General features: G+C 40.5%; 2 protein-coding genes and 1 long non-coding RNA gene across 6 annotated transcripts in view; 2 read left to right on the top strand and 1 right to left on the bottom strand.

Annotated features, from left to right (window-relative positions):
• The window catches only part of LOC149500181 (uncharacterized), a 574,180-nt gene that overhangs the window by 527,892 nt on the left and 20,835 nt on the right, over positions 1–25,453 (top strand). The gene's annotated exons all lie outside the window — the stretch shown is intronic.
• Positions 1–25,453, top strand: part of Dh31 (diuretic hormone class 2) — an 82,619-nt gene that overhangs the window by 51,159 nt on the left and 6,007 nt on the right. The gene's annotated exons all lie outside the window — the stretch shown is intronic.
• On the bottom strand, positions 21,154–24,368 carry LOC149500187 (uncharacterized). The gene has a single exon (XM_089737632.1). The coding sequence runs from the start codon at positions 22,840–22,842 to the stop codon at positions 21,502–21,504; it is 1,341 nt and encodes a 446-aa protein (XP_089593758.1). The 5' UTR covers positions 22,843–24,368; the 3' UTR covers positions 21,154–21,501.

Genomic DNA, 25,453 nt, shown 5'->3' on the forward strand with positions numbered 1-25,453 from the left:
AGTGCACGAGACTACAATTTAACAATAGGTGGTCCACTAGAACGATTATACTCGGGTACAAACGGGTATACAAACGGGTTTTGTATAATGACGTGGTACAAAGTTGGTACGAATCACATAAGCGACTGGATGTATTATATAATTATGTCTAACAATATATAGAAATTCGAAACATCGAAATTAAATAATAAATTAATAAATATTTACTAACAATTACGCCACGATAACTGATCCCGTGATAAGTTCGTAAAGAACTTGTGTTACAGGTACCAGATAACGGAAATAAATGTAAGATTTTTATTATACACATACATGTATATTTAATATACATCCATAACCCTGGATATAATCCCTCAACATATACATATAATAATTAACACTAACGATTTGAAAGAATTAAGTTAGAATTAAGTTATTTTTTGCGTGAATACACACAAAATAAAAATGAAAATTTTATAAAGTTCTTTTAAAGTGACAAAACAAAATCACTAAAAGCGTTTTTCTTAAAACCGCGGTTTAAATAAATAAAACTGAAAGGCACTTTGTAGGAATTTCAGCTTGTCGCTTCGTAAAGAGAGAGGATTATTTCCACGTGTTTGTGCACACAAAGCTAGTTAAAGTCCACTGGGAAACTGACAGTTTTATAGGTATTGTATAAAAAATATATTATACCATAAACAGGGGATACAAAACTATGTTTCTTCCAAAAATTTTTGTTAACTGGTCTAGGTTTTTCAATTTGGAAATAGACATTTTCATCTGTACAAAAAAATATATATGAAAAACTTAGAGAAAAAATCCGTTTTTTTTTTCCTACCTATTCTAGTAACTTCAAAAGGTTATTCTAGATTCACCGAGCTAGTAGTTAAACTCACGGGGCTCAAACCGGGAGTGTTACTAGCACTGGCTCTAGCAAGAGCAGTGCTTCGCAGAATCTACCTCCGGATATGAATTCTAAGGTCTCCGTTTTTACAGTACAACGGTTACCCCACCTTACAAACCGAAACGCATTACTGCTTCACGGCAGAAATAGAAATATAATAAATACTAGCGGACCCGGCAGACTTCGTAGTGCCTTAATCGTTAATAAAATACCTAAACTTTTATATAAAATAAACTTAAAACAAACAAAAGGAATCCGTCCGACGGAGGACACATCAAAGGAAAAACAAAATTGTTTGTTTTTATATAATTCCGAGCATTTTCATATTTTTTCACCTTTTAAACCTTCTCTGGACTTCCACGAATAATTAAAGACCAAAATTAGCCAAATCGGTCCAGCCGTTCTCGAGTTTTAGCGAGACTAACGAACAGCAATTCATTTTTATATATATAGATATTAAAGCAAACCAAATAAAATTGCGTTAAAATTTAAATTAAGACGGGCTAACTGCTTTCAGTAAGCTCCGAAACAAATAAAGTCGATCTATATTGTGCCAAGTTTGCTTCTCGAAAAGAACGGACCATGATTAATTAGTAAAAAACGCTCAACGAGTGAAATCAATTCGAGTTGACGACGAGTTTCATATTGTTCATCGAAGACAGAGCTTTCGTTTATCACATCGAAACCAGTTTAGATTAATCGAACGTAAAAAAATACTAGACTACAATTGAATCGAGGGTTACATACATATCGTATATACATATACATACATACGTACATACATACATATCGAGGGGTGAAAGTCTATTTGGTTTAAGCGACATTTATCTTTGTAATTAAAGGTGCGTTTTATTTGGTACTAGCGACCCGCCCTCGCTTCGTTTCGGAAACATGACATTTTATTATTGATTATTACGACATCACATTAGAAACCTCAATAACAGTATTTCTTCACTATTTAATGGATGTTATTATACATATAAACCTTCCTCTGCAATCACTCTGTCTAATAAAAAAAACCGCATCAAAATCCGTTGCGTAGTTTTAAAGATTTCAGCATACATAGGCAGGCATATAGGGACAGAGAAAGCGACTTTGTTTTATACTATGTAGTGAAAGTTCGATGTTCTTAATTGAGCTACAATTAAGCTTACTGCATTTTTTATTATGATATTTTTTCCAAATTCTATACTTTATATGAGTGCTCCTGTAAAGTTGCAAAAATGTCGCTTATACCAAATAGCCTCCACACCTCCAAATATATAATATAATATAACGTAAATATATTTTTTTGCCGACCCGACCGAATCAAACGAGAACAAGATTAAGAGGATTCTCTTCGACATATTTCAGAACATATACACGGATACGATGTCGCTTCGGAAACGACCAATTTAAAGTTTAAATTCTCCCGATATGAACTACCATGTCAACAGAACATCGAAAATTAGTGTCATACACAATCAAAACTCAAGCGACACCGCTGAACTAAATTCCTTGTTTCATAATACTAGAACAGAGCTTGTTAGGTATGCAAATGGCGGTAACGCGGTAGTGCAAGAACAAACAGGTGCTCTGCAGCAACCGACTTGCGACACAAAGATTATGCTGTCCTAAACAAAAACGTAGTATGCGGCATTACGCAATAACAAAAATTCATCTGTAAAGGCAATTTTAATTACATTAAATGTACTGTTATGGATTATTTTACGTGCAACGAAATAGTTTGTGACATTCTTAAATTAATAGATACTTAGGATTAAATACAAATATGGATATTTAAATTATTAACAAAATATATATCAAGGGATGAAAGGCTATTGATTTGGCTTATGCCTGCGTTCTTACACATTATTTACAAAACGTAACTCAATATAATAAAATGTAATTTAAGAAACGCATTTACGATTTTAACATTTAAATTTGCGTCTGTGAAAATGTGGACAATTGAAAGAATGAACAAGCCACCCAAAACGTAAAAATAGATTAAACTCCTTTATGTAGGAGCCGCGGAAAATTGGTGATATTAAAAGTGAAAAATAAAACACATTCGTAATAGGCGTTTGCGATCATAGAAAAAGTAGTTTGTTATATAACAATATCTATTAAAATACGTCATTGTACCGTACCGCACAACGCAAGAATAGAAACCACTTCAGTTGGTTTCTAAATTCTGTTCTTAAGGTAACACGCATTTTTTTAGCTTAGCACAATTGTGGTAATTTTCGATTTTAAGAAAGGTAATAAGATTCTAGTGTTAGAAATTCGAAATCTTCATCTATGCTTAATGTGACCATACGTCTCGATTTGGGCGGGACATTCCCACTTTCGGGCGTTCTCTTCCGCTGTCCCCAGTGAGGCCGACGTAGTTCCGCTTTTGCAAACAGACCAAACGATAAATTTATTTTTCAAGTCAACATAGAGCTAGAAGTGTTTAAATGGGCTAATTTAACAAAAGAGATACAGACTATTACAGAGCACTAACTATTTTGTGTTTAGTGCTTTGATTCTTTTGTGTTATTCTATCTTCTATAAGAAAATACTTGTAAAGTACTAAATACTTTTTTTATTCCATAATTTCGCAGATATCCTGCTTTGTCAAAAAAAAAATAATGGTCACGCTATCTATGCTCGCAAAAATACCTATGATTAGATAGTTTTATAGTCATATTTCAAATCGGATTAAATTTTGCGTCTACAACGTTTTGATTCAATGAGTCAACAAGCATTTCACACTCCACAGCTAACGAGTTCTATCTACGTTTTATCACAGAATTATCAGATGCGTAGATACGTATTGTTTGTTCTATTTTAAACGGATTATTACTTCGAGCTTCGTAATCTGTATACTTTTACTATTACACTATATTATAATGTGGGAATTATAAATAACTAGTGGTTCACCGGTATAACATTCTCGCTCACGACTCGGTCGTGCGCGGACGTGCTTTCCGATCCGTGGCCCGCTTGCGAGCTGCGTCTCTGAACTCACAGCTGTGCTCGACAGTGTAGTGACCGTGAATACATCGTGCGTACAATTCAGTAGTGCGGACGTGCCGATCCGTTGGTCGCTTGCGATCTGCGTATCGAGGTCCATTTTTGTGCGCTAAAGTTTTGTAACCGCGAACCCACCCTTACCAACTGCCTTTTTCAAGGCAAAACCAATCGCTACGTTCAGTTTCCTGTGGCACTCACAGGCTAGCGATTTCCTAACCCTTCCCAAAAACAACAGTCTTTTTCAAGACTAGACCCCCGCTCGCGATTCTGCCTGCTGTAGCACTATACAGCCCGAGCGGGTTCCTTTCCTTTTCCCCGCCGATTGCCGTTTTCACGGCATAGGCATTCCCCCCCCTGCTCCTTGCTGTCCTGCAGCACAGGGGGGTTACAAATCCTATCCGGGGCCTCGCCTTTCGGCGAGTTCAACAAAAGTCCCGGGGCCGCCCCCCCCGGGCAAGAAGACCGAAGATGAGCGAAGATTTTGTGTGCGACAGTGATAGTGCTAGGGACATTGTCGGGTTCCTCCGGGATAGGTACCCGTCAATTAGGGCCGAGTATCTCAGCTATAGGGCCTCTCGTGGCAATCCCTCCCCCCCCGCGTCCGTCGCCGCGTATTTCAACCGTGCCTCGGAGGCACGCCGCGCGCCCCCCGCCGCCGCGTTAAGTTCGAGCGCACGTTCCGACGATGCGGCTCACATAGCGCCTAGCGCTACCCCCACCCCCGCGCCCGCGTCTATTGCGTCAGCCTCACTGACTTCGTCCGTCGCGACCTCGATCGTCTCTAATAGCTCTGTCTCTAATAGTTCAGGCTCCGATACCGAATCGGAGATGGACTTTGAATCCGCGCCCAGCCCTCAGCCCGGAACCTCGGATGGGTTCCAAACGGTTACCCGCGGTAAAAAACGTACTCGCGTCGTGGAGTCCCGGAGCTCCACAACAAAACAAACGAAATCCGCGCCCGCCTCTCGACCGAAGGTAGTAGTTACACCGGAGTCGGACTCCACGCGCCGCGTAACCCCACCGCCGCGTCCCAAGCCCGCGCCCGCTCCTAAAGTAGCTGCCCCGCCCCCGCTGATACTTCAAGAGAAGACAGCGTGGAATCGAGTATCCCAGGCCCTTCAGGCAAACAAAATTAATTACACCCATGCGCGTAACGTCGCGCATGGGATTCAGATAAAGGTCGCAACGCCGGGCGACCATAGGGCCCTCTCTTCATACCTCCGAAAGGAGAACATAGGTTTTCACACCTATGCTCTTCAGGAGGACCGCGAGCTCCGCGTAGTAATACGCGGAGTCCCCAAGGAGTTAGACATCGACTACGTTAAGGAGGATCTGATCGCTCAGTCACTCCCTATAGTTAGTGTGCATCGGATGCACAGTGGGCGGGGCAAGCAGCCCTATAATATGATTCTTGTCGCGTTGGAGCCAACCCCGGAGGCCAAAAAGAAAATTTCATGCCTCTCGAAAGTTTGCGGCTTATCCGGGGTCTCCATCGAAGCCCCCCATAAACGTGGCACTCCCGGGCAGTGCTACAGATGCCAGCTATATGGCCACTCGGCGCGTAATTGCCACGCGCGTCCCCGCTGCGTGAAGTGCCTCGGCGATCACGCTACGTTAGATTGCGTTAGAGATAGGGAAACCGCGACCGAACCCCCAAGTTGTGTCCTATGCCTTAAGCAAGGGCACCCCGCGAACTACCGTGGATGTCCTAGGGCTCCGCGCAAGCGTTCAACCCTCCCAGCTCCGCGAACCGTCGGCCCAAAGACTTCGGCACCCTCAGTGCCGAAACCTGCCTTCGTGCCGGCTGCAGTTCCCACGGTCTCAGCGTGGAAAAAGCCGCTGCCGTATACGAAGGCGGGAACGCAAACCGCACCCCCGCCCCCGCTCGCGACACGCCCCGCGCCCCAGCCCCTGCTCGCACCTCGCCCCGCGCCCGCGTTCCGCCCCCCGCAACCCTCTGCCGTCAACGACTTCGCGCTCGTGCGCGACTTCGTCACCGCTGTTAACTTCGACCGTCTGCGATCGTTCGCAGACGCGATACGTAGGTCGGTAACCCCCGAACAGAGACTCGCGGCCGCGTTCGATCACATGGACGTATACGAGTCCGTGTCCCGCACTTTATAAAAATCTTTACCGGTAATCAATGGCGCAAAAAGGTAGAGAAAAACCGTATTCCCTTACGTTGGCATTCTACAATGCTAACGGACTCGCGCGGCAACGCGATCAAATTTTCGAATTCCTCCGCGATAATCTTGTAGATATTCTACTAGTGCAGGAAACCTGTCTGAAGCCCTCGCGTCGCGACCCGAAAGTCGCGAATTACGTCATGGTTAGGAATGACAGACTCACCGCCTCCAAAGGCGGGACTGCCATTTACTATAGGCGGGCCCTGCACGTTGTCCCTCTCGATACTCCCTCGCTCTCACATATCGAGGCGTCAGTGTGCCGTATCTCGCTGACGGGACACCAGCCGATCGTCATCGCATCTGTTTATCTCCCCCCGGACAAGCCCCTTCTGAGCAGTGACATCGAGTCACTGTTCGGCATGGGAGACTCCGTCATCCTGGCAGGCGATTTAAATTGCCACCACACTAGGTGGAACTGCCATCGTACTAACGTTAACGGTAGGCGTCTCGACGCGTTTATAGACGACCTCACCTTTGAAATAGTCGGTCCCCCAACTCCAACATGTTATCCGTATAACATCGCGCTCCGTCCGAGCACTATAGACCTGGCATTGCTTAGGAACGTAACTCTGCGCTTGCGTTCCATCGAAGCAATGTCAGAGCTCGACTCAGACCACCGACCTGTCGTTATGCAGCTCGGTCGCCCCCACAACCCAGTCACTGTTACGAGGACCATGGTGGATTGGAATAAGCTGGGCACGTGCCTAGCCGACACCGCTCCGCCAATCCTCCCTTACGGCCCGGATTCGAATCTATCCCCCGAGGACACCGTCGAATCCATAAACATCATTACCGATCACATATCTTCCGCGATTATTAGATCTTCTAAAGAAGTCGATGTGGAGGACAGCTTCCACCGCATCAGACTGTCCCCCGATCTTAGGAATCTCTTAAGAGTTAGGAACGCGGCAATCCGGGCCTACGATCGTCTTCCCACGCATTCAAACCGGATTCGGATGCGTCGTCTACAACGCGAAGTCCACTCCCGCTTAAGCGACGCGCGTAACGATAAATAATTGGCATAGTTATTTAGAACAACTCGCGCCCTCCCACCAAGCATACTGGCGACTAGCTAGGACTCTCAAATCCGAAACTACCGCTACTATGCCTCCCCTCGTACGCCCTTCAGGCCAACCACCGGCATTCGATGACGATGACAAGGCTGAGCTGCTGGCCGATGCACTGCAAGAGCAGTGCACCACCAGCACTCAACACGCGGACCCCGAACACACCGAGTTAGTCGACAGGGAGGTCGAGCGCAGAGCTTCCCTGCCGCCCTCGGACGCGTTACCCCCCATTACCACTGACGAAGCTAGAGACGCGATCCACAACCTACAACCTAGGAAGGCACCCGGCTCCGACGGCATCCACAACCGCGCGCTAAAATTTTTGCCAGTCCAACTGATAGCAATGTTGGCTACAATTTTAAATGCCGCTATGACGCACTGCATCTTTCCCGCGGTGTGGAAAGAAGCGGACGTTATCGGTATACATAAGCCGGGCAAACCGACAAACGAAACTTCTAGTTACCGTCCGATTAGTCTCCTCTCGACGATAGGAAAAATTTACGAACGGCTCCTTAGGAAACGCCTCTGGGATTTTGTTACCGCGAACAAAATTCTCATTGACGAACAGTTCGGATTCCGCTCAAAACACTCGTGCGTACAACAAGTGCACCGCCTCACGGAGCACATTCTGATAGGACTAAATAGGCGTAAACAAATCCCGACCGGCGCCCTCTTCTTCGACATCGCGAAGGCGTTCGACAAAGTCTGGCACAACGGTTTAATTTATAAACTGTACAACATGGGAGTGCCAGACAGACTCGTGCTCATCATACGAGACTTCTTGTCGAACCGTTCGTTTCGATATCGAGTAGAGGGAACTCGTTCTCGTCCCCGTCAACTGACCGCCGGAGTCCCGCAAGGCTCCGCGCTCTCCCCGTTATTATTTAGTTTGTATATCAATGATATACCCCGGTCTCCGGAGACCCATCTAGCGCTCTTCGCCGATGACACGGCTATCTACTACTCGTGTAGGAAGATGTCGCTGCTTCATCGGCGACTCCAGATCGCAGTAGCCACCCTGGGACAGTGGTTCCGGAAGTGGCGAATAGACATCAACCCCACGAAAAGCGCAGCGGTGCTCTTCAAAAGGGGTCGCCCTCCGAACATCACTTCGAGCATCCCACTCCGTAGTAGGCGCGCAAACACCTCCGCCGTTAGCCCCATCACTCTCTTTGGCCAGCCCATTCCGTGGGTCTCGAAGGTCAAATATCTAGGCGTCACCCTCGACAGAGGGATGACATTCCGTCCCCATATAAAAACGGTACGCGACCGCGCCGCGTTTATTCTAGGACGACTCTATCCAATGCTTTGTAGTCGAAGCAAACTGTCCCTCCGTAATAAGGTAACTCTCTACAAAACTTGTATACGCCCCGTCATGACGTATGCAAGCGTAGTGTTCGCTCACGCAGCCCGCACCAACTTGAAATCCCTTCAGGTTATTCAATCACGATTCTGCAGGATAGCCGTCGGAGCGCCTTGGTTCCTTAGGAATGTGGATCTCCACGACGACCTGGAGCTCGACTCCCTTAGTAAGTATCTACAGTCGGCATCGCTGCGCCATTTTGAGAAGGCGGCACGACATGAGAACCCTCTCATCGTAGCCGCTGGAAATTACATACCCGACCCAGTAGACCGAATGGTAAACCGTCGACGTCGCCCAAAGCACGTCATTACGGATCCTCCTGATCCATTAACGGTGCTTTTAGGCACCACAAGCACCGGTCACCGTCCTCGTCGAACCCGTCGCTTGCGACGAAGGGTTCGACGAGTGAACTAACCCATAGACACAGCCCACTGAGTTTCTCGCCGGATCTTCTCAGTGGGTCGCGTTTCCGATCCGGTGGTAGATTCTGCGAAGCACTGCTCTTGCTAGGGTCAGTGTTAGCAACTCTCCGGTTGAGCCCCGCGAGCTCACCTACTAACGTTAGGGCGAAGCTGAAATAGCCTCTCAAGGCTATCAGCATAGGTAGGGAAAAAAAAAAAAAAAAACCGGTATAATTTGGTAGGTAATTGAAATTAAAAGTTTGAACATTATTAAGGCTCTATGGTCAAAACTAATTTATTATTTTACTTCCTATAATCACAGATTTCGCCAAGACTACATTATAAACAAAACAAATAATATTAAAGACGAACAATATTAATCTATTCTCAATTTGATCACAGACTTTAAACAATAAAACAAAAGTTTGACAATAAACGAAGATTAAATATGCGTGGGTGTTGTGCGTCAAATACATGATAGTTGTGTGTCATGTTTCTTTTATTGATTTAATGTATTTATTAAGAATAATTAATAAAAAAATATTAACTTTCTGCACTCCCTCTTTCTATATTCTCTATAAGCGTGAGAAAATTCATTCTTCAACAGGAGTACTAAGTTTTTGCTTCACGTATTAATATATAGATAAAAACAGTATTAATTAAATAAGAACAATTTTCAGGAATGCCGCATTCAATACTCAACAACAGTGTGCTTAGTGCGAGTTTTCTAACGTTCTCGATAGCGTAATAGTTAGGTCATATTTGTATGGAATAGGATCGTTTGCGTACGTTTGCCCACTTCGATAAAGCGGCACGACACGAGAACCCTCTCATCGTGGCCGCCGGTAACTACATTCCCGATCCTGCGGACAGAATGGAAAGCAGTCGACGTCGCCCAAAACACGTCATCTCGGATCCGCCCGATCCACTAACGGTGCTTTTAGGTAATTCAAGCACCGGTCACCGTTCTCGTCGAACCCGTCGCTTGCGACGAAGGGCTCGACGAGTAAATTAACTCTCAGACACAGCCCACTGAGTTTCTCGCCGGATCTTCTCAGTGGGTCGCGTTTCCGATCCGGTGGTAGATTCTGCGAAGCACGACTCTTGCTAGGGTTCGTGTTAGCAACGTCATCAGGTTTGAGCCCCGTGAGCTCACCTACAAAAGTTAGGGTTACGCTGACATAGCCTCTCAAGGCTCTCAGCTTAGGTAGGAAAAAAAAAAAAAAAAAAAAAAAAAATTACGTACGTTTGCCGCTAAGGGCGCTGTTCCAACTGCATACAAAATTGGTTAACTTTTACGCTATTGAGAAAGTTAAAAAACTCGCACTAAGCATATTGAGTGAATTTTATTAGTGAAAAGATGATCGTTCGAAGCACGTCGTGGTTCGTAACTTGCATCATGAGATTTGGGTTAGATTTATCTTCGTGATATATATTCGAGGTCAATTGTATCCTTGGCACAAGAGAAAATTCTAATTGCTAAAATAACTTTACGAATAGTAGGGATGTAGGTACGAGTGTGTTGTCATACAAGAATGAATCGATGCTGTTAACATCTGAGACATTATTGGCCATTTGTAAGATATTTGTAAGATTTTACTGGTGGTAGGACCTCTTGTGAGTCCGCGCCAGTAGGTACCACCACCCTGCCTATTTCTGCCGTGTAGCAGTAATGCGTTTCGGTTTGAAGGGTGGGGCAACCGTTGTAACTATACTGGGATCTTAGAACTTATAGCCCAAGGTGGGTGGCGCATTTACGTTGCAGATATCTATGGACTCTAGTAACCACTTAACACCAGCTGGACTGTGAGCTCGTCCACCCATCTAAGCAATAAAAAAAAAAATTTCGACATTCATTTTTGTTTTTTAATTTCTTTTATCGCGTATATGCATACAAAAACAATGTTCAAGTATGTCCTTGTTCTGAACTGTAGCTTTATCGCATATAGTTCCGATAAAAGGATTTGATCGCTCGCTCAAGTACTCCGATCTATAATCGCGTTCACGCGTGCCTTTTGATAATCGATTTAATTAATTGTAAGCTTTAGTTTTGCTAGATATGTTCATGAAAGAACTAGGTATGATGCTAAGAAAAGAAGAAACGATTTTAACTCAAAATAAAATGACATCATCATTAGTGTAGTCTAAATCAATGGAATGCCCATAATTATCGATAACTCAAAGAGAGATCAGATTTTGAAAAAAAATATGGAACCAAGCGCACCAGAAGCAAGATTGAAAAAAATCAAATCGACTAAAATGATTCATCAAAATCACCTAGAAAAAAGTTCTGGACTAAAACATAAAAAATTTAACCGAATTAAGAGCCTCCCCCTTTTTTAAATCAGTTAAGAATTGTATTAAGAATAGTCTATCGATATCCTTAAGCGGTGTACTTATTTTTCTGTAACTCGATTAAAAATAGAATACAATTGTAAATATTTATCACTTAACACCATTAAAATGTTTTGACCAACTATTCCAAATATTTTTATTGACTGGTGTAATTTTAGTGGTACAATATTGCTAAATCAAATGTGAGATCAACACTTTACAAGTCCCGAACCGCTTGAGGCATTGACTGCCTCATTACATTTTCTAACATTATAATGTCGAAAATCGTTATGCAAATAGCTAGAAAACATGAATAAATGAAATATATATTTGGAGCTTGTTATTGAATCAGATAAGGCCAGTTTTCCTGTACATTTTATTTGATTGGATAAGAAAATAAGTAGGATGTCATTGTTAAGGCTTTGGGGTTCTTGGTTATTGGTAGGACATTGCCTTCTTAATCCGATACGCGCCACGACTCGCGGGATACCGTTCAACTTGAATCTCATTCGTACTCCCACAAACTCAACCGCGTTATAAAAACAAGCTAAAGATGACAACTATTCCATGATGACCTGGACCTGGATTAAATTAAAATCAGTGAGTATATACAGTCGGCATTAATGCGCCACTTTGAGAAGGTGGCAGGAAAACCCTCTCTCTCATCGTGGCCGCTGGAAATAACATACCCGATCCTGTGGACCGAATGGTAGGCATTCGACATCGTCCTAAACACGTCACTTGGATCCTCCCGATCAATTAATAATGTTTTTAGGTACCTCAAGCACTGGTCACCATCCTCGCCGATCCCGTCACTTGCGACGAAGGACTCGGCGAGTAAATTAACCCACAGACACAGCCCCCTGAGTTTCTCGCGGGATCTTCTCAGTGGGTCGCGTTTCCGATCCGGTAGTAGATTCTGCGAAGCACTGCACTTGTTAGGACCAGTGTTAGCAACACCTCTGGTTTGAGCCCCAAGACCTGACTTACATGCTAGTGTAAAGCTGATATAACCTCTTAAGGCTATCAGCATATCAGCATAGGTGGGAAAAAGACATCCATTAGGTATCATATAATGAGAAATTAAATGCGGTCGAGGCCACAAATACGCATCTTCGAAAAATTGGATTTTCTTATGAGTTTTTTGTTGAGACTGCGGCTTAAATGTATTCTTGTCAATAGCGATAATATGTTAAGAATCAGTCGTTACTTAGGGTCTGGCTGGCCGTATGGTTGATTGCCTTCGATGATTTCCGTGAGTTCTGAAATGCGTTATGAATCATAAAACATGCAAACATAATTAATTATTAAACTAAGAAAAACTAATGGAATCACCACTAACACAAAGTAATCAATCACACTTTTAAACACAAATAAATTATGTATTACATTCAGTTTTACCTCTGTAACAATGAAGGCTGATAGATATCCTCATTGATTGGACGTGTAGCTTGGAGATAGATCGCAGATATTTTTCATGCACAGTTCAACTTCATCCAGATAGCGTGAACAGATGACATTTTCGGTGTTGCCAAACGAAATAAGCGATGAGTTTTTTTGAGAAAAACCATGTTAACTAAGTAATAATATGCGTATTTCAACGATATGAGTTATAAACAATTCAGTATAATCATTGAAGTTTTCATAAATATTCACAAAGCTATACATAATAAGCATATAGAGACAAAGTTCTCAATTTACTCTTTGACAAATAGAATTATTTAACTATTATAGAATTACTCTAAAATATTATTATAAGAATAAATTTTGAATTTTCACGGTACCTACACACACTATTATATAATGGGCCATGGGCTTGCAACAGCGCCGACTCAAAACTCATTAAGTGTAAAAATCGTGATACTTTAAACAAAAAAGCGTATGATTTTATATCTATATCTCGTATTTCGAATTGGGCTACCGCAACCGATATTATAGACGTAGCTCTTAAAACGTCAATCCTAAACTTGGACTGATAAGTCAGTCGAATGTTTTAAAATTAGTTAACAAAAGAACACATGATCGGTCAGTGAGAATAAGGTCAGTGGCCTTAATCTTAGAAACATTGTTTTAAATAGTATTTTACGTTAAATTAAAATTCCTTATTAGCCTTATTTAACTAGATTGTAATCCTAATATTGTGCCGCACCTAGGTTTTAGTGCAATATTTATGTAAAATAATTAAATTAAGGATCGTAATATATTATCAGATAAAACCACGCTAAGACACAACAAAAACACCTGTATTATGAAGAGTTAAATAGGGTATTATCTTTAAAGGTGTATTGTCTACATGATTGTAAGTGATCATATCGCTCATAAATATATAAGCTATGTCTAGAGGTCAGCCAAGCCACTTTCCGCAAAAAAATATTTTCAAGCCTCACTTCAAAGAGAGTGCTTTAATTAACTACGGCTTAGCGGAATAATCATTCATTTTGCATGGCTATGCATATTATTAGGTATTTGAGTACGTTCGATGCTTCCATCTTAGTTTTTGAGTTACTAATCCATCTAATGCATCTTTAGGGTCATGGGTAATTTACTTCTCAAATAATCTTGCTATTGCTATTTTACAACGATCAACGGGATTATAATTATTAATCATTCCTAATTAATGCAATTAAAATAATTGCATATGAATTACATTATCGAATTCTCAGTAAAAGTTTGTTTTGAATCTGACAAACCCATTTACTACGAGAACGGTTTCATACAGAAATGAATGGATAGCTCTAATCTTATAGGTCAAGTACGGGGTACTATAGCAACATGAATCCGTTGTTTTTGTTTAATTATTTTGTGGGGTGAGCCCTGTCAACGCTACAGCTCGCCGCTTCTGATAAACTTAATGAGATTGTTGTTTTGCTGTACGGCTACGTACTAAGCTGAGCTAAGTTTATGGATCCCGATTTAATGTAGCCAATTTGCGGTACAGCGATGATTTCGTTTTTGGTCACCGTGCGACGACCTAATTTGCGAAGAAAAAAAAATTGCCTGTGTAGGCAGATGAGCATACGGCCTATGGTGAGTGAGCATATAGTGAGTGCTTACCGTCGCCCATGGTCGTCAGCAATGCCAAAGGCAGAGCCAAGCCGCTGCCTACAGTTAAGTATTCTCTCTACGAGCCTCTTTTGAATAAGGACATCTCATTTTATTGAGGAAAAGGGCTTAAAGCAACTATATAAACACAGATATAGCAATATAAGAGACATTATTTAATCTAGGTTCTTCCGCGAAGCAGCTGCTCTCGACTTGCTTGGTCTCCTTCGGAGGCGGTCGCGCAGCTGTTAGCTAATTCCACATCTCCTAGCTGAGCCTTTGCTCGCCCACGTGTCCTGGTGGTGCTGGAAAGGCCTTAGGGCCACCAGTAATCCTACAATTATAAAAAAAAAAAATATTTAATCAATTTGTTGACGATTTGATTGAATGAGGAATGATATAGAACGGAAAAGGAGCATGGTTAGTGTAATCTTTGAGTTGGAGTATATTTTAGTTTTAATACCTTTTATAACATGTATACTTAGTTAAGATGGCGGGAATAAAGAACATCGTTTATCGTTCATTCGCAACGCACTGCTATTGAGTTGTTAGATCTCCGTTGGAGGCGCTCGGGCAGCTGTTAGCTAATCCCACTCCTCCTGGCTGAGTCTTTGCTCGCCTAGCCATTTTGGTGAAACTGGAAAGGTCTAAAGGCCACCAGTAATCTTTGCTCCAATAACAAAAACCATCATTCTCCAAGACTTCGGAGTTCAACAACAACAACAAAATTCGTTTACAAAACAATGTTCTGTATGCACATTTAATAGAAGTAGTTCAAGAAATTTCAATCAAATTTCATAGCTCCGCTTGTAAAACGTACTTTAACTAATTCAAAAACACAAACACCACGAATGGAAACCGTAAAATTCTTCGATTAAAGTTCGTATTGTCTCAGGGTTGCTCGCGAATTGTTTCCGAAAAACAAACATTACAAGTACACAACTTTCACGAGTTATAAATTTACAAGTTTTAATTGGGTATCTTCTTAATTTATTGTTCGTTACATTGAAATTAAAGTCGAGTGATCCGTTTAAGTAGAAAACTCGTGCATTTCTCTTTAAAATCGTATTTTAAAATATTTCCTAGCTATGTAGTTTCGTTTATAGATCACTGCTATCCTTAAAAATAGTTAAACTTTTATTTTCTCTTTCTCCATAAGTATCTGAGATATTAGTTATAGATTTAGTACGCCACAGACTCAAAGTTAAAATTCAAAAACCCAATATTTATTAAAATAGAACGTGACTTTTCGCCCATGGCGTGAATAATCTCAAAGGTATCAACAACGATTGTAATGCTCAGTATGCTCAATAGTAGGTTCATGGTGTAATAATTCATAATACATACATGGGAATGTGGTTGAGTTTCTTAATAATAGCATGTTCTGTAATCAAGAAACCGTTCAGAAAAACTCTGCATCGGATCATAAAGTTCAATCCACGTGAGCGTAAACAATGTCTATTTTGACTGGTTTGATCAGAGAGTTATATTTAAGTATGTAAGTATGAGCATATTTAAATCAATGGGTTTGATAATGTTTTATGGTCTCTCTTAGAAAGTACGCCACGGACGTTAGAGCACCGTGACCACCGTGTTTACACCAAGATAATTTTGAATCTCTTGAACATTCAGTGGGACTGGAAGCGCTAATTGATGACAAAGTTGAGTGGATTGTGCCTTACGAATATCATTCTGAACGAGCTTCATATTTTTAAAGTGATATAGGAATGTAGAAAATTGCACAATCTGCTGTAAAAAGCAATATTAATGGTCAATTTACGTATTATTTATCAGCATGATAGCGAAAATATGTAACGTAAAAATAAAAATTGTAAAGTAACTAAATACACAATCAAATATACTGTACTAAAAATAGGTATTATTGTAAGTTATTAATAGAGTAATGACCGTTTTCATTATACACAAAAACAGATATTTTCAGCAAATATATTCTTTAAATAATATTGAAAATGTACATTCGAATGCGTTCATACAAACACTTTTACAACGTTCCATAGTATGTACTTCTAGAATTAAACAGTTATATTACAAACTTAATATTGGTTAATAGGGTACTTCCGAATCGATTTGTCCGGGAGTCAAAATAATAGAATCAAACAAGATCTTTGAAATTAAACACTACGGTCTAGCAGTTCCTGATTTTAATATTTGTTTTTTTTTCTTCAGTGCAACTAACTTTAGGAGTATATTTCATTTTTTTTCTTAGACGCGTAGAAGACTTACTTTAACTATTACGTAACAACTAGGCATTACGTATTCTCTTAAATCATATTATGCATCGTATGATCGAAGAGGACAATGAAGGAAGTTAAACAATTTGTAGGAATAAAAAAGAATATTTCGCAATTATTTTTAAAAAATATAGACGGTGACAGAAATTGATAAGTAAAAATGCTTAATTATTTAAACTGACAACCTGTTTTAGAAACAAAAACAAAATCTAAAAGAGAATCCAAATTTTACGTTTCAACCATTTAGTTCTACTAGTACCAAATGGCAACGCTTTAGCGTACAAAATGATACGAATAGCTGCAATTTATATTGATTTTGAGAAAGCTCTTCGGCGCTTACAGTCATTAATCGTCGTTGCAGAAGCGCATTTAAACTCAAGTCAGGCTTTGGAAGACATTAGTTATGCAGTTCCAGACAAACTTTAAAATTTTAATGACAATTTTTTACAATAAATCTACCAGGCAAACTTTAAAATGTTAAAGACAATTTTTTTGACAAATGACCATTAAAACAAACACCTATTGCGACAACTGCTTAGTCTTTCCTTTAAAAAAAAGAAAAAAAAACAAAAACAATAGTGTCTCAAGTAAAAAAAATATATATATTACATATTAAAAAAAAACACAGGCAGTTGAGCACACGAATTTGTAGGGCGTGGTTGTACGGCCGATCTGACTCTCCCTCTGTAGGTTACCCTCCTGAATTCCGGCAGCCAACGGACGTGGGTTGACCCGCTGAAGCACCACGTCTGGACTCCTGGAGGTTTCCTGGGTTGGCTAGATCACCAGGGTACGGGTTACTGGGCGGAGATGACCTTTTCAGCACAGACGCAGTTATCGGGTGAAGCAATAAGCAAGAAGCGTGAAAAAACAGCTAGGCATGAACCCTGGAAGCGATAAGACCAATTTCACAAACTGGTTTATCTACCTTCCGATCTGGTTGACCAACGAGAACTCGAGCAAGGTACCCACATCTTGTGGCGAGATTATCGTGGTAGTGGTCAACCAGAACGGAGTAAATGCACAATAAAAAATGAAAGCAAAAAAACAAGTGAAGAAGCAAACAAGCTGTGCATGATTAGTAAAATATAAAAAAAAGTAATGCGTTAAAAATATATAATATGCCATTTCCAACTCACCCTAAAAGCGGGGTCGAATCCGTTTATTTTAATCGTGTTAATATTAAACAGCACACGATATTGCTGTACTAAATATATTTTTTAAATAAATTATTTGTAGGTAAGTCGTCTAGGTTTGAAAACGAACTTTAACTGAACTCGAATACAAACGTAAAACTAATAAGGAAGTCTAGTGACGACTGCCGGCGGCTGCGCAGTGTCTGCGCCAGCCGAACCTACGTCTCGGGGGGAGGTGGGAACTATTGTTCTCACCTCAGCGGTACAGTCGATAAAATAACTGCTTTGAACATAAATACTTTTGTTTTAAGGTTTTTTTTTTATCTTTTTATTTTGCAGACGATTTAAGTTGTAACATTACGTTACATTACCCCCCGTCGCGCATAAGGATTTTAATCTTAAAATTAAAATCCGCAATTTTCAAGCGTGTATCAATTTCTTACAATCACCTTTCACACAACCTTTCATACTTCACCAACAGTCAAAATAAATCAAATAATATGCAAAATTATAAGACTCCATAGCATAACGAAAGTCATAAGTCATAAGAATCGGCTTACGACTTTTTGCAAGAAATGTAAAAAAAGATTTTAATGGGCATGGGCAACAAAAACGAAACGTAACAACTATGAGTGTTGTCCTAATATTTTCAAGTCTTTAATATGCCAAGTGCCTATGTTTTTACCCGACATGTCTTCTAGGACGTAGACAAGTGGCGAGAGTTTTTCGACAACTTTGCACTTGATATATTTCGGTGCTAACTTCTTACTAAAATACTTATCTTTGTCACTCAGGACGTAAGCGCGTTTATAAACAGTATCTCCTACATTAAATTCAAAGGGCTTTCTGCGTAAATTATAGTTAGCAGTGTTTTTTACGTGTGCGTGATATAGAGATTTCTGAACTTGGTCGAAGATGGAGTTCAAACACCCTAGGTTTTCGGCATACACATCTCGAGGTAGAAACAAAACTTGATCACCCAAATCAATATCAGTATAATGAGAGCCACATACTACTAGTTCTCTGCCAAAGACAAGGAATGACGGAGTGAAACCAGTAGCCTCGTTAACCGAATTATTAATGGCAAACTGGACACTAGGAATAAAAGTATCCCATGATCGATGATCGCTATCAACAAACGTAGAAATACAAGTAATAATTGTTTTATTATACCGCTCTACGGTATTCACCTGGGGGTATATTTTGGCGTGAAAAATACGTTTGGTATGTTATACTTTTTGAATAGTGCATTTGTATGACTACTAATGAACTGAGAGCCATTATCGAGAAAAATTGTTTGAGGCACACCATGAACGAGGAAAATTTGCTCTTCTAAAATTCGGACTATAATGTCTGAAGTTGCCTTTTTAATTGGATAAATGTGACAAAATTTCGAAAAACAGCAAGTTATCACTAGAATATGGCAATTTTGTTTTCGAGTCACAGGCAAAGGACCCATTAAATCAATCGATAACATCTGATACGGTCGAGAGCACTGCTTAGGGCGACCCATTTCTCCAAGAGTAGCATGGTTTTGAATTTTGTACTTGAGACAAGTGGAACATGAACCTACGAAATTTGCTACGTCTCGATACATGCCTGGCCAATAGTATCTAAGGGCGATACGTCTGTAGGTCTTAAAAATACCCAAATGACCAGCAGTTGGCTCACTATGATTCTCAGCAATGACAGTGTTTCTAAGTTCGGAAGGAACTACCTCTTTCCACGAAAATTCATTTGTGAGATAACACTTATTCTTACTACAACGGAAAAGAGCGTCATTTTTGATATGATAATTTGGATAATGTACAGGCTGGGTCAAACAATTATTATAAAGGGTCTTATACCAATCATCACTAGAAGTCGTGAGTGATTTAGCAGTAGTGATAGTAGTGACCGGGACAGCTCTAGACAAAGCGTCGGGAATCACATTGTCTACACCGCGGCGGTGTTTGATTTCAAAATCAAACGACGATAATCGAACTCCCCAACGTGCAAGCCTACCCGTAGGATTGTTCAAGGAAAGGAACCACTTAAGTGCGCTGTGGTCTGTGTAAACCGTGAATGTCTTTCCGTTCTCCAGATAGCAACGCCAGTGCTCGAGAGCCACGAGAACAGCTAAGGTCTCACGTTCGGTAATGCTATAATTCTTTTCGGCCCCCGATAAGGACTTACTCATATACGCTATAGGGTGCTCTTTCCCGTCAATAGTTTGTGTGAGCATACCACCTATCCCATAGTTACTAGCATCTGTATGGACTTCGAAAGGCAGATCGTAATTTGGGCAGGAGAGAACAGGTGCAGAGACCAAAGATTCCTTAAGTTTTTTGAACGCAGTGTCGGCCTCATCTGTCCACTGGAAGGGAGGTGTTGATTTTTTGTTCGATGTCAACCTATTAAGCGGCCCTGCGATAGTGCTAAAGTTTGGGACAAATCTCCGGTACCATGTTGCCGTGCCTAGGAACCGTTTCAAGTCCTTACGACATGCAGGAGTTGGGTAATTTAGAATGGCTGTAACTTTATCCGGATCAGTCCGCAAACCATTCGCGTCGACCACATAGCCTAAATATTTAAGTTTACTTCGAAAAAATTCACACTTTTCTAAATTAATTGTTAGATTAGCATGGCGCAGTTTGTCTAACACGCGAAGAAGAAGACTAACATGCTCATCAAACGTGCTACTTACTATTATCACATCATCTAAATATGCGAACGCCTTGTGATCCATGTTGCCAAACAATAAATCGACTAACCGCTGTTGCGTAGAAGGCGCATTGGTCAAACCAAACGGTGTAGTCTTGAACCGTAACGTCCCTCGTCCCGGAACGTAAAATGCCGTCTTGTCCCTATCTTCGAGTGCTATTGGTAATTGCCAGAAAGCCTTTGATAAGTCAATACTGCTAAGATAGCGCGCGTCTCGCAAGTTGTCCAATATCTCCGATATGTAAGGTAAGTTATAAGCGTCGCGTTTTGTAACAGAGTTTAGCTTCCTACTATCTAAGCAGAACCGCGGCTGGCCATCTTTTTTAGTAACTAGCAATACCGGGGATTGCCAGGCACTCTCACAAGGCTCAACTACATCAAGCTGGAGCATTTCGTCTACTTGCTCGACTAGGATTCTCTGTTTCTCTGGTGAAAGCCTATAGTAGCGCTGTCTCACAGGAGGAGAATTCCCCGTGTCGATGTGGTGAGTAATTAAGTTTGTGCGTCCAAGTCCTTTGCGCTCAAAAGATATTTCTTCAAACTGCTTGGTAATATTGTCAACGACGGCCTTTTGTGATTCGTCCAAATAATCATACGAGCGCAAAAAATTGGTTGGGCTACCAACATCTAAATTAGCCAATGGAGGGCCGGGGAAATGAAGAGAACTTAAGTACTTCGGGCAAATTTTAAATGTGTGCCAAAAGTCAATCCCTAAAATAAGCGATGATTGAACTTCTGGAACTACGTGACTCTGAATAATATGGAACTGGTTTTCGAAATGCACTGGCATATTAATATAGCCTATACTTTTAAGATTTTGTCCACCAGCTGCAATAATAGTCAATTTATCATCAGTACACAACTCCAGCCCACGACTAACTAATGCACTATGAGCATTGTTGCCTAAAATATTAACCGCTGAGCCTGAATCCAAAAGGCCGGAAACTGTCAAATCGTGTATCTTAATATTAACATAGGGTCTTTTATCGTTAATTGGTTTTGTATGCAGAATTGAAGCAACCTTGTAGCCATTAAAAAATAAACTAATTGTTTTTAACCAATTCTTCCATTCATCCTGGCTGGTACGGTGTATTTTTACATGTTCCAGGGACAATGGTTTGCTACAATTCTGCAAATTTAGTTTTTTGGAGCCTGTTTGCCAGTACAATTTGGACACTCAGGTTTCTTAACTCCCTTGCGACCACATTTAAAACACAAAACTTCCGTATTACTGCAGTCCCTAAAACTATGCGTATTGTTGCGGCACCTAGGACAATAGGGTAATTTTTCCCTTGCATCGTGATGACTTTCTTCAATACTGTGTAGATATTTTTGATTAATATTAGGGTTCCTGTTTATTTTTAATGGTTGATACGACTGTTTGTTGTAACTATAGCTAGATTTATAGTCGTAGGTCGATTTCGCCTTGGTCGCATATTTGTACGCAAATTCTGGTGCCAAGGTATCGGAAGTCGCTGCAGATGGTTCTCGAAAGTGGACGAGCCTAGACTGAACAATTTCATAATTCCTGCACAAGGATCTCAATTGATCAATGTTACATATTTCAGTAGCAGAGGCTAGAGTGCTTGCATAGCAAGGGCGGATATTATGTAATACTATTTCAAGCTTGTCCTCTTCCGAAAGTGATTTTATGAGGCGGGCAAACATACCCGAGAGAATAGCTAAGTATATCGTAATATTTTCCGTTTCCCCTTGAGTCCTAGCACGAATCTCAGCAAGTAAACGGTAATCATAGTCTGCTTTATCAAAATCTTTTTTTAAAAGAACAACAAGATCATCCCAAGATGAAACCTGGTCCTTAATACTCCTGAACCAATGCAGCGCATCATCTGTAAATATTTCTGTAGCAGATGAGAGAAGTTTTGAGTCGGGGATGCTACGCGCCTCGCTAAATTCGTAAACACGTTGAATAAACGATCGAACACATGACTTACCATCGAACTTCAGCCTACTCAGTTCTGAAGTAACACCTCTATCACAAGTAACAGCGACATTAATTGGTGCCTGAATGCCAGGTACAGAAGCAGATGCTGAACTAGATACACCAACTAATAGAGGATCAACTGCCTTTTTGCTTAATTTCTGGAATTTTTCATAGGATTCTTTAAAAAGTTTACTACAAGCAGAGTGCGGCTTCTCTACTTCATCAACCACTATTCTGTTGATCCTATGATAAAGGTGATGAAAAATATTCTCTATGCGCGATAATGTACTTTTATCAGTAGGGCTTGACTCGAGACTTGCATTGACTTTATTCAGCAAGTCCAAAACAGATTGAAGATCATCTAGGGGTTCGAGATGAGAACATAATACATCTTCTGAAGGAAAAGATTGACTTAATTTGCTAATCTGTTTCCTAAGATCAGCCACCGTAGCACCGGGGGTCTCACCTCTTATCTCGACTTCGTATTCCAGTTCAGTTTTTTGAAGGGATAAAAATTTTATCGTAAAAACCATAGTGATGCCTCAGAGTTAGCCCGAAATGGCATACGAATAAAATAAAAGGAATATAGTTAAGAAAAAAAAACTCCGTTCTGTTACAAAGTTCGCACCAATAAAACGTCTAGGACTAAATAAAAAAAAATCCAGAAGATGAAAATAAAGTAAAAATATATATGTACTACTTAAATTTAAAAAAAAAATTCGTCTGGATTGTATTAATACAAAAAAAACAAGCTTTTTGTTTGATTAAATTTTAAATTAACAAAGAAGAAAAAAGAAAAAATATATTTAAATCTTATTGCACTTTTGTTTAGGATTGTACCTATTTTTGCTTGAAACAAATCTTAAATAAAAAACGTTAGGTTTGTAAGAGTATCATAAACTAAAAATGTAGGTACACAAAAATAACACAATATAGGACATGTACAGTACGACGATTTTTACAACACTTAGAACAGTCACAACACAATAATGTTTAACAAAAGGACACACACACACGTATAATCTGCAACCACTTGACTCAAGAGGCAAAGTCAGATATAACCACGTAAAGGGCGCCAGTGCGACAACTGCTTAGTCTTTCCTTTAAAAAAAAGAAAAAAAAACAAAAACAATAGTGTCTCAAGTAAAAAAAATATATATATTACATATTAAAAAAAAACACAGGCAGTTGAGCACACGAATTTGTAGGGCGTGGTTGTACGGCCGATCTGACTCTCCCTCTGTAGGTTACCCTCCTGAATTCCGGCAGCCAACGGACGTGGGTTGACCCGCTGAAGCACCACGTCTGGACTCCTGGAGGTTTCCTGGGTTGGCTAGATCACCAGGGTACGGGTTACTGGGCGGAGATGACCTTTTCAGCACAGACGCAGTTATCGGGTGAAGCAATAAGCAAGAAGCGTGAAAAAACAGCTAGGCATGAACCCTGGAAGCGATAAGACCAATTTCACAAACTGGTTTATCTACCTTCCGATCTGGTTGACCAACGAGAACTCGAGCAAGGTACCCACATCTTGTGGCGAGATTATCGTGGTAGTGGTCAACCAGAACGGAGTAAATGCACAATAAAAAATGAAAGCAAAAAAACAAGTGAAGAAGCAAACAAGCTGTGCATGATTAGTAAAATATAAAAAAAAGTAATGCGTTAAAAATATATAATATGCCATTTCCAACTCACCCTAAAAGCGGGGTCGAATCCGTTTATTTTAATCGTGTTAATATTAAACAGCACACGATATTGCTGTACTAAATATATTTTTTAAATAAATTATTTGTAGGTAAGTCGTCTAGGTTTGAAAACGAACTTTAACTGAACTCGAATACAAACGTAAAACTAATAAGGAAGTCTAGTGACGACTGCCGGCGGCTGCGCAGTGTCTGCGCCAGCCGAACCTACGTCTCGGGGGGAGGTGGGAACTATTGTTCTCACCTCAGCGGTACAGTCGATAAAATAACTGCTTTGAACATAAATACTTTTGTTTTAAGGTTTTTTTTTTATCTTTTTATTTTGCAGACGATTTAAGTTGTAACATTACGTTACACTATTTGAAAAATACGGCCTTCTTTATTTCCTTTTTTATTTTCTGAAAACTAAACAATTTTTTTCGGCTAATTTTTTATTTATTTATTTTTTATTGCTTAGATGGGTGGACGATCTCACAGCCCACCTGGTGTTAAGTGGTTACTGGAGCCCATAGACCTTAGACATCTACAACGTAAATGCGCCACCCACCTTGAGATATAAGTTCTAAGGTCTCAGTATTACTACTTCACGGCAGGATTAAGCAGGGTGGTGGTACATACCCGTGCGGACTTACAAGAGGTCTTGCCACCAGTTATTTTGTTAAATCTTTTGAAATTAAAGCCATAGTTAGGGCGACATTAATGAGCTAGAAACGGCAAAAAACTAGCAAAGAGCTAACGAATAACCGATTACGATTATGACAATTTTGACGCTGGGATATTGGCGAGTGTGTGACTGGCACAAGTAATTACGATTCAGTACGTAAACCGATCGAAGCGATTGAATTTGGTCTCAAAGACAAAAATATTCTAAATTTATATTGAATAAAATAGATAGAAAACACGGTCTTTTAGTAACTTGGTTAAGTCTTGCAGTTTGGTAGTAAGGGGTTTATTGCCAACGTGGTGGTAATTGCTGAATTCGCGAATATCATCTTGCAATCCGCTCTGTTCCGTTACTTATGCAATGCACGGTCTGAGTCGTTATTTGTACAATGCAATGCATTCGAGATCTTGTCTCATGTCTCCAGGTAAGTGGGGGCACTTACGGCTTGAGACTAAGGGTAAGTTACCACTTAATATCACAAGGAATATAACTTTTTCTGTGCACCTATGCTTTTCAATGTCTTTAGGAAAATTGATCAGCTGTCTTCTTCGTATTGAAGTAATCTGAAACTGATCTGATCGAATTCCCGGCCAAAGTGTTATTTATAATGCTCATAACATTACGTCTGCACCTAGCGAGTAGCTAATCTCTTTCGCAACAACAAACATCGTTGAAAATCTTCTCTACACTTATGTGAACAGTTAGCCAGCGATTAGCAATCTGCGTGCTATTTATACCTCACAAATAAATCAGACGCTTACTAAACGAACGATGGAC

Source organism: Bombyx mandarina, chromosome 23 (assembly GCF_030267445.1).
Source record: "Bombyx mandarina strain Sakado chromosome 23, ASM3026744v2".
Lineage (NCBI taxonomy): Eukaryota > Metazoa > Arthropoda > Insecta > Lepidoptera > Bombycidae > Bombyx > Bombyx mandarina.

Coding starts and splice junctions, on each gene's coding strand:
- LOC149500187 (XM_089737632.1), bottom strand. CDS start 22,842: ATGGTTTTTACGATAAAATTTTTATCCCTTCAAAAAACTGAACTGGAA.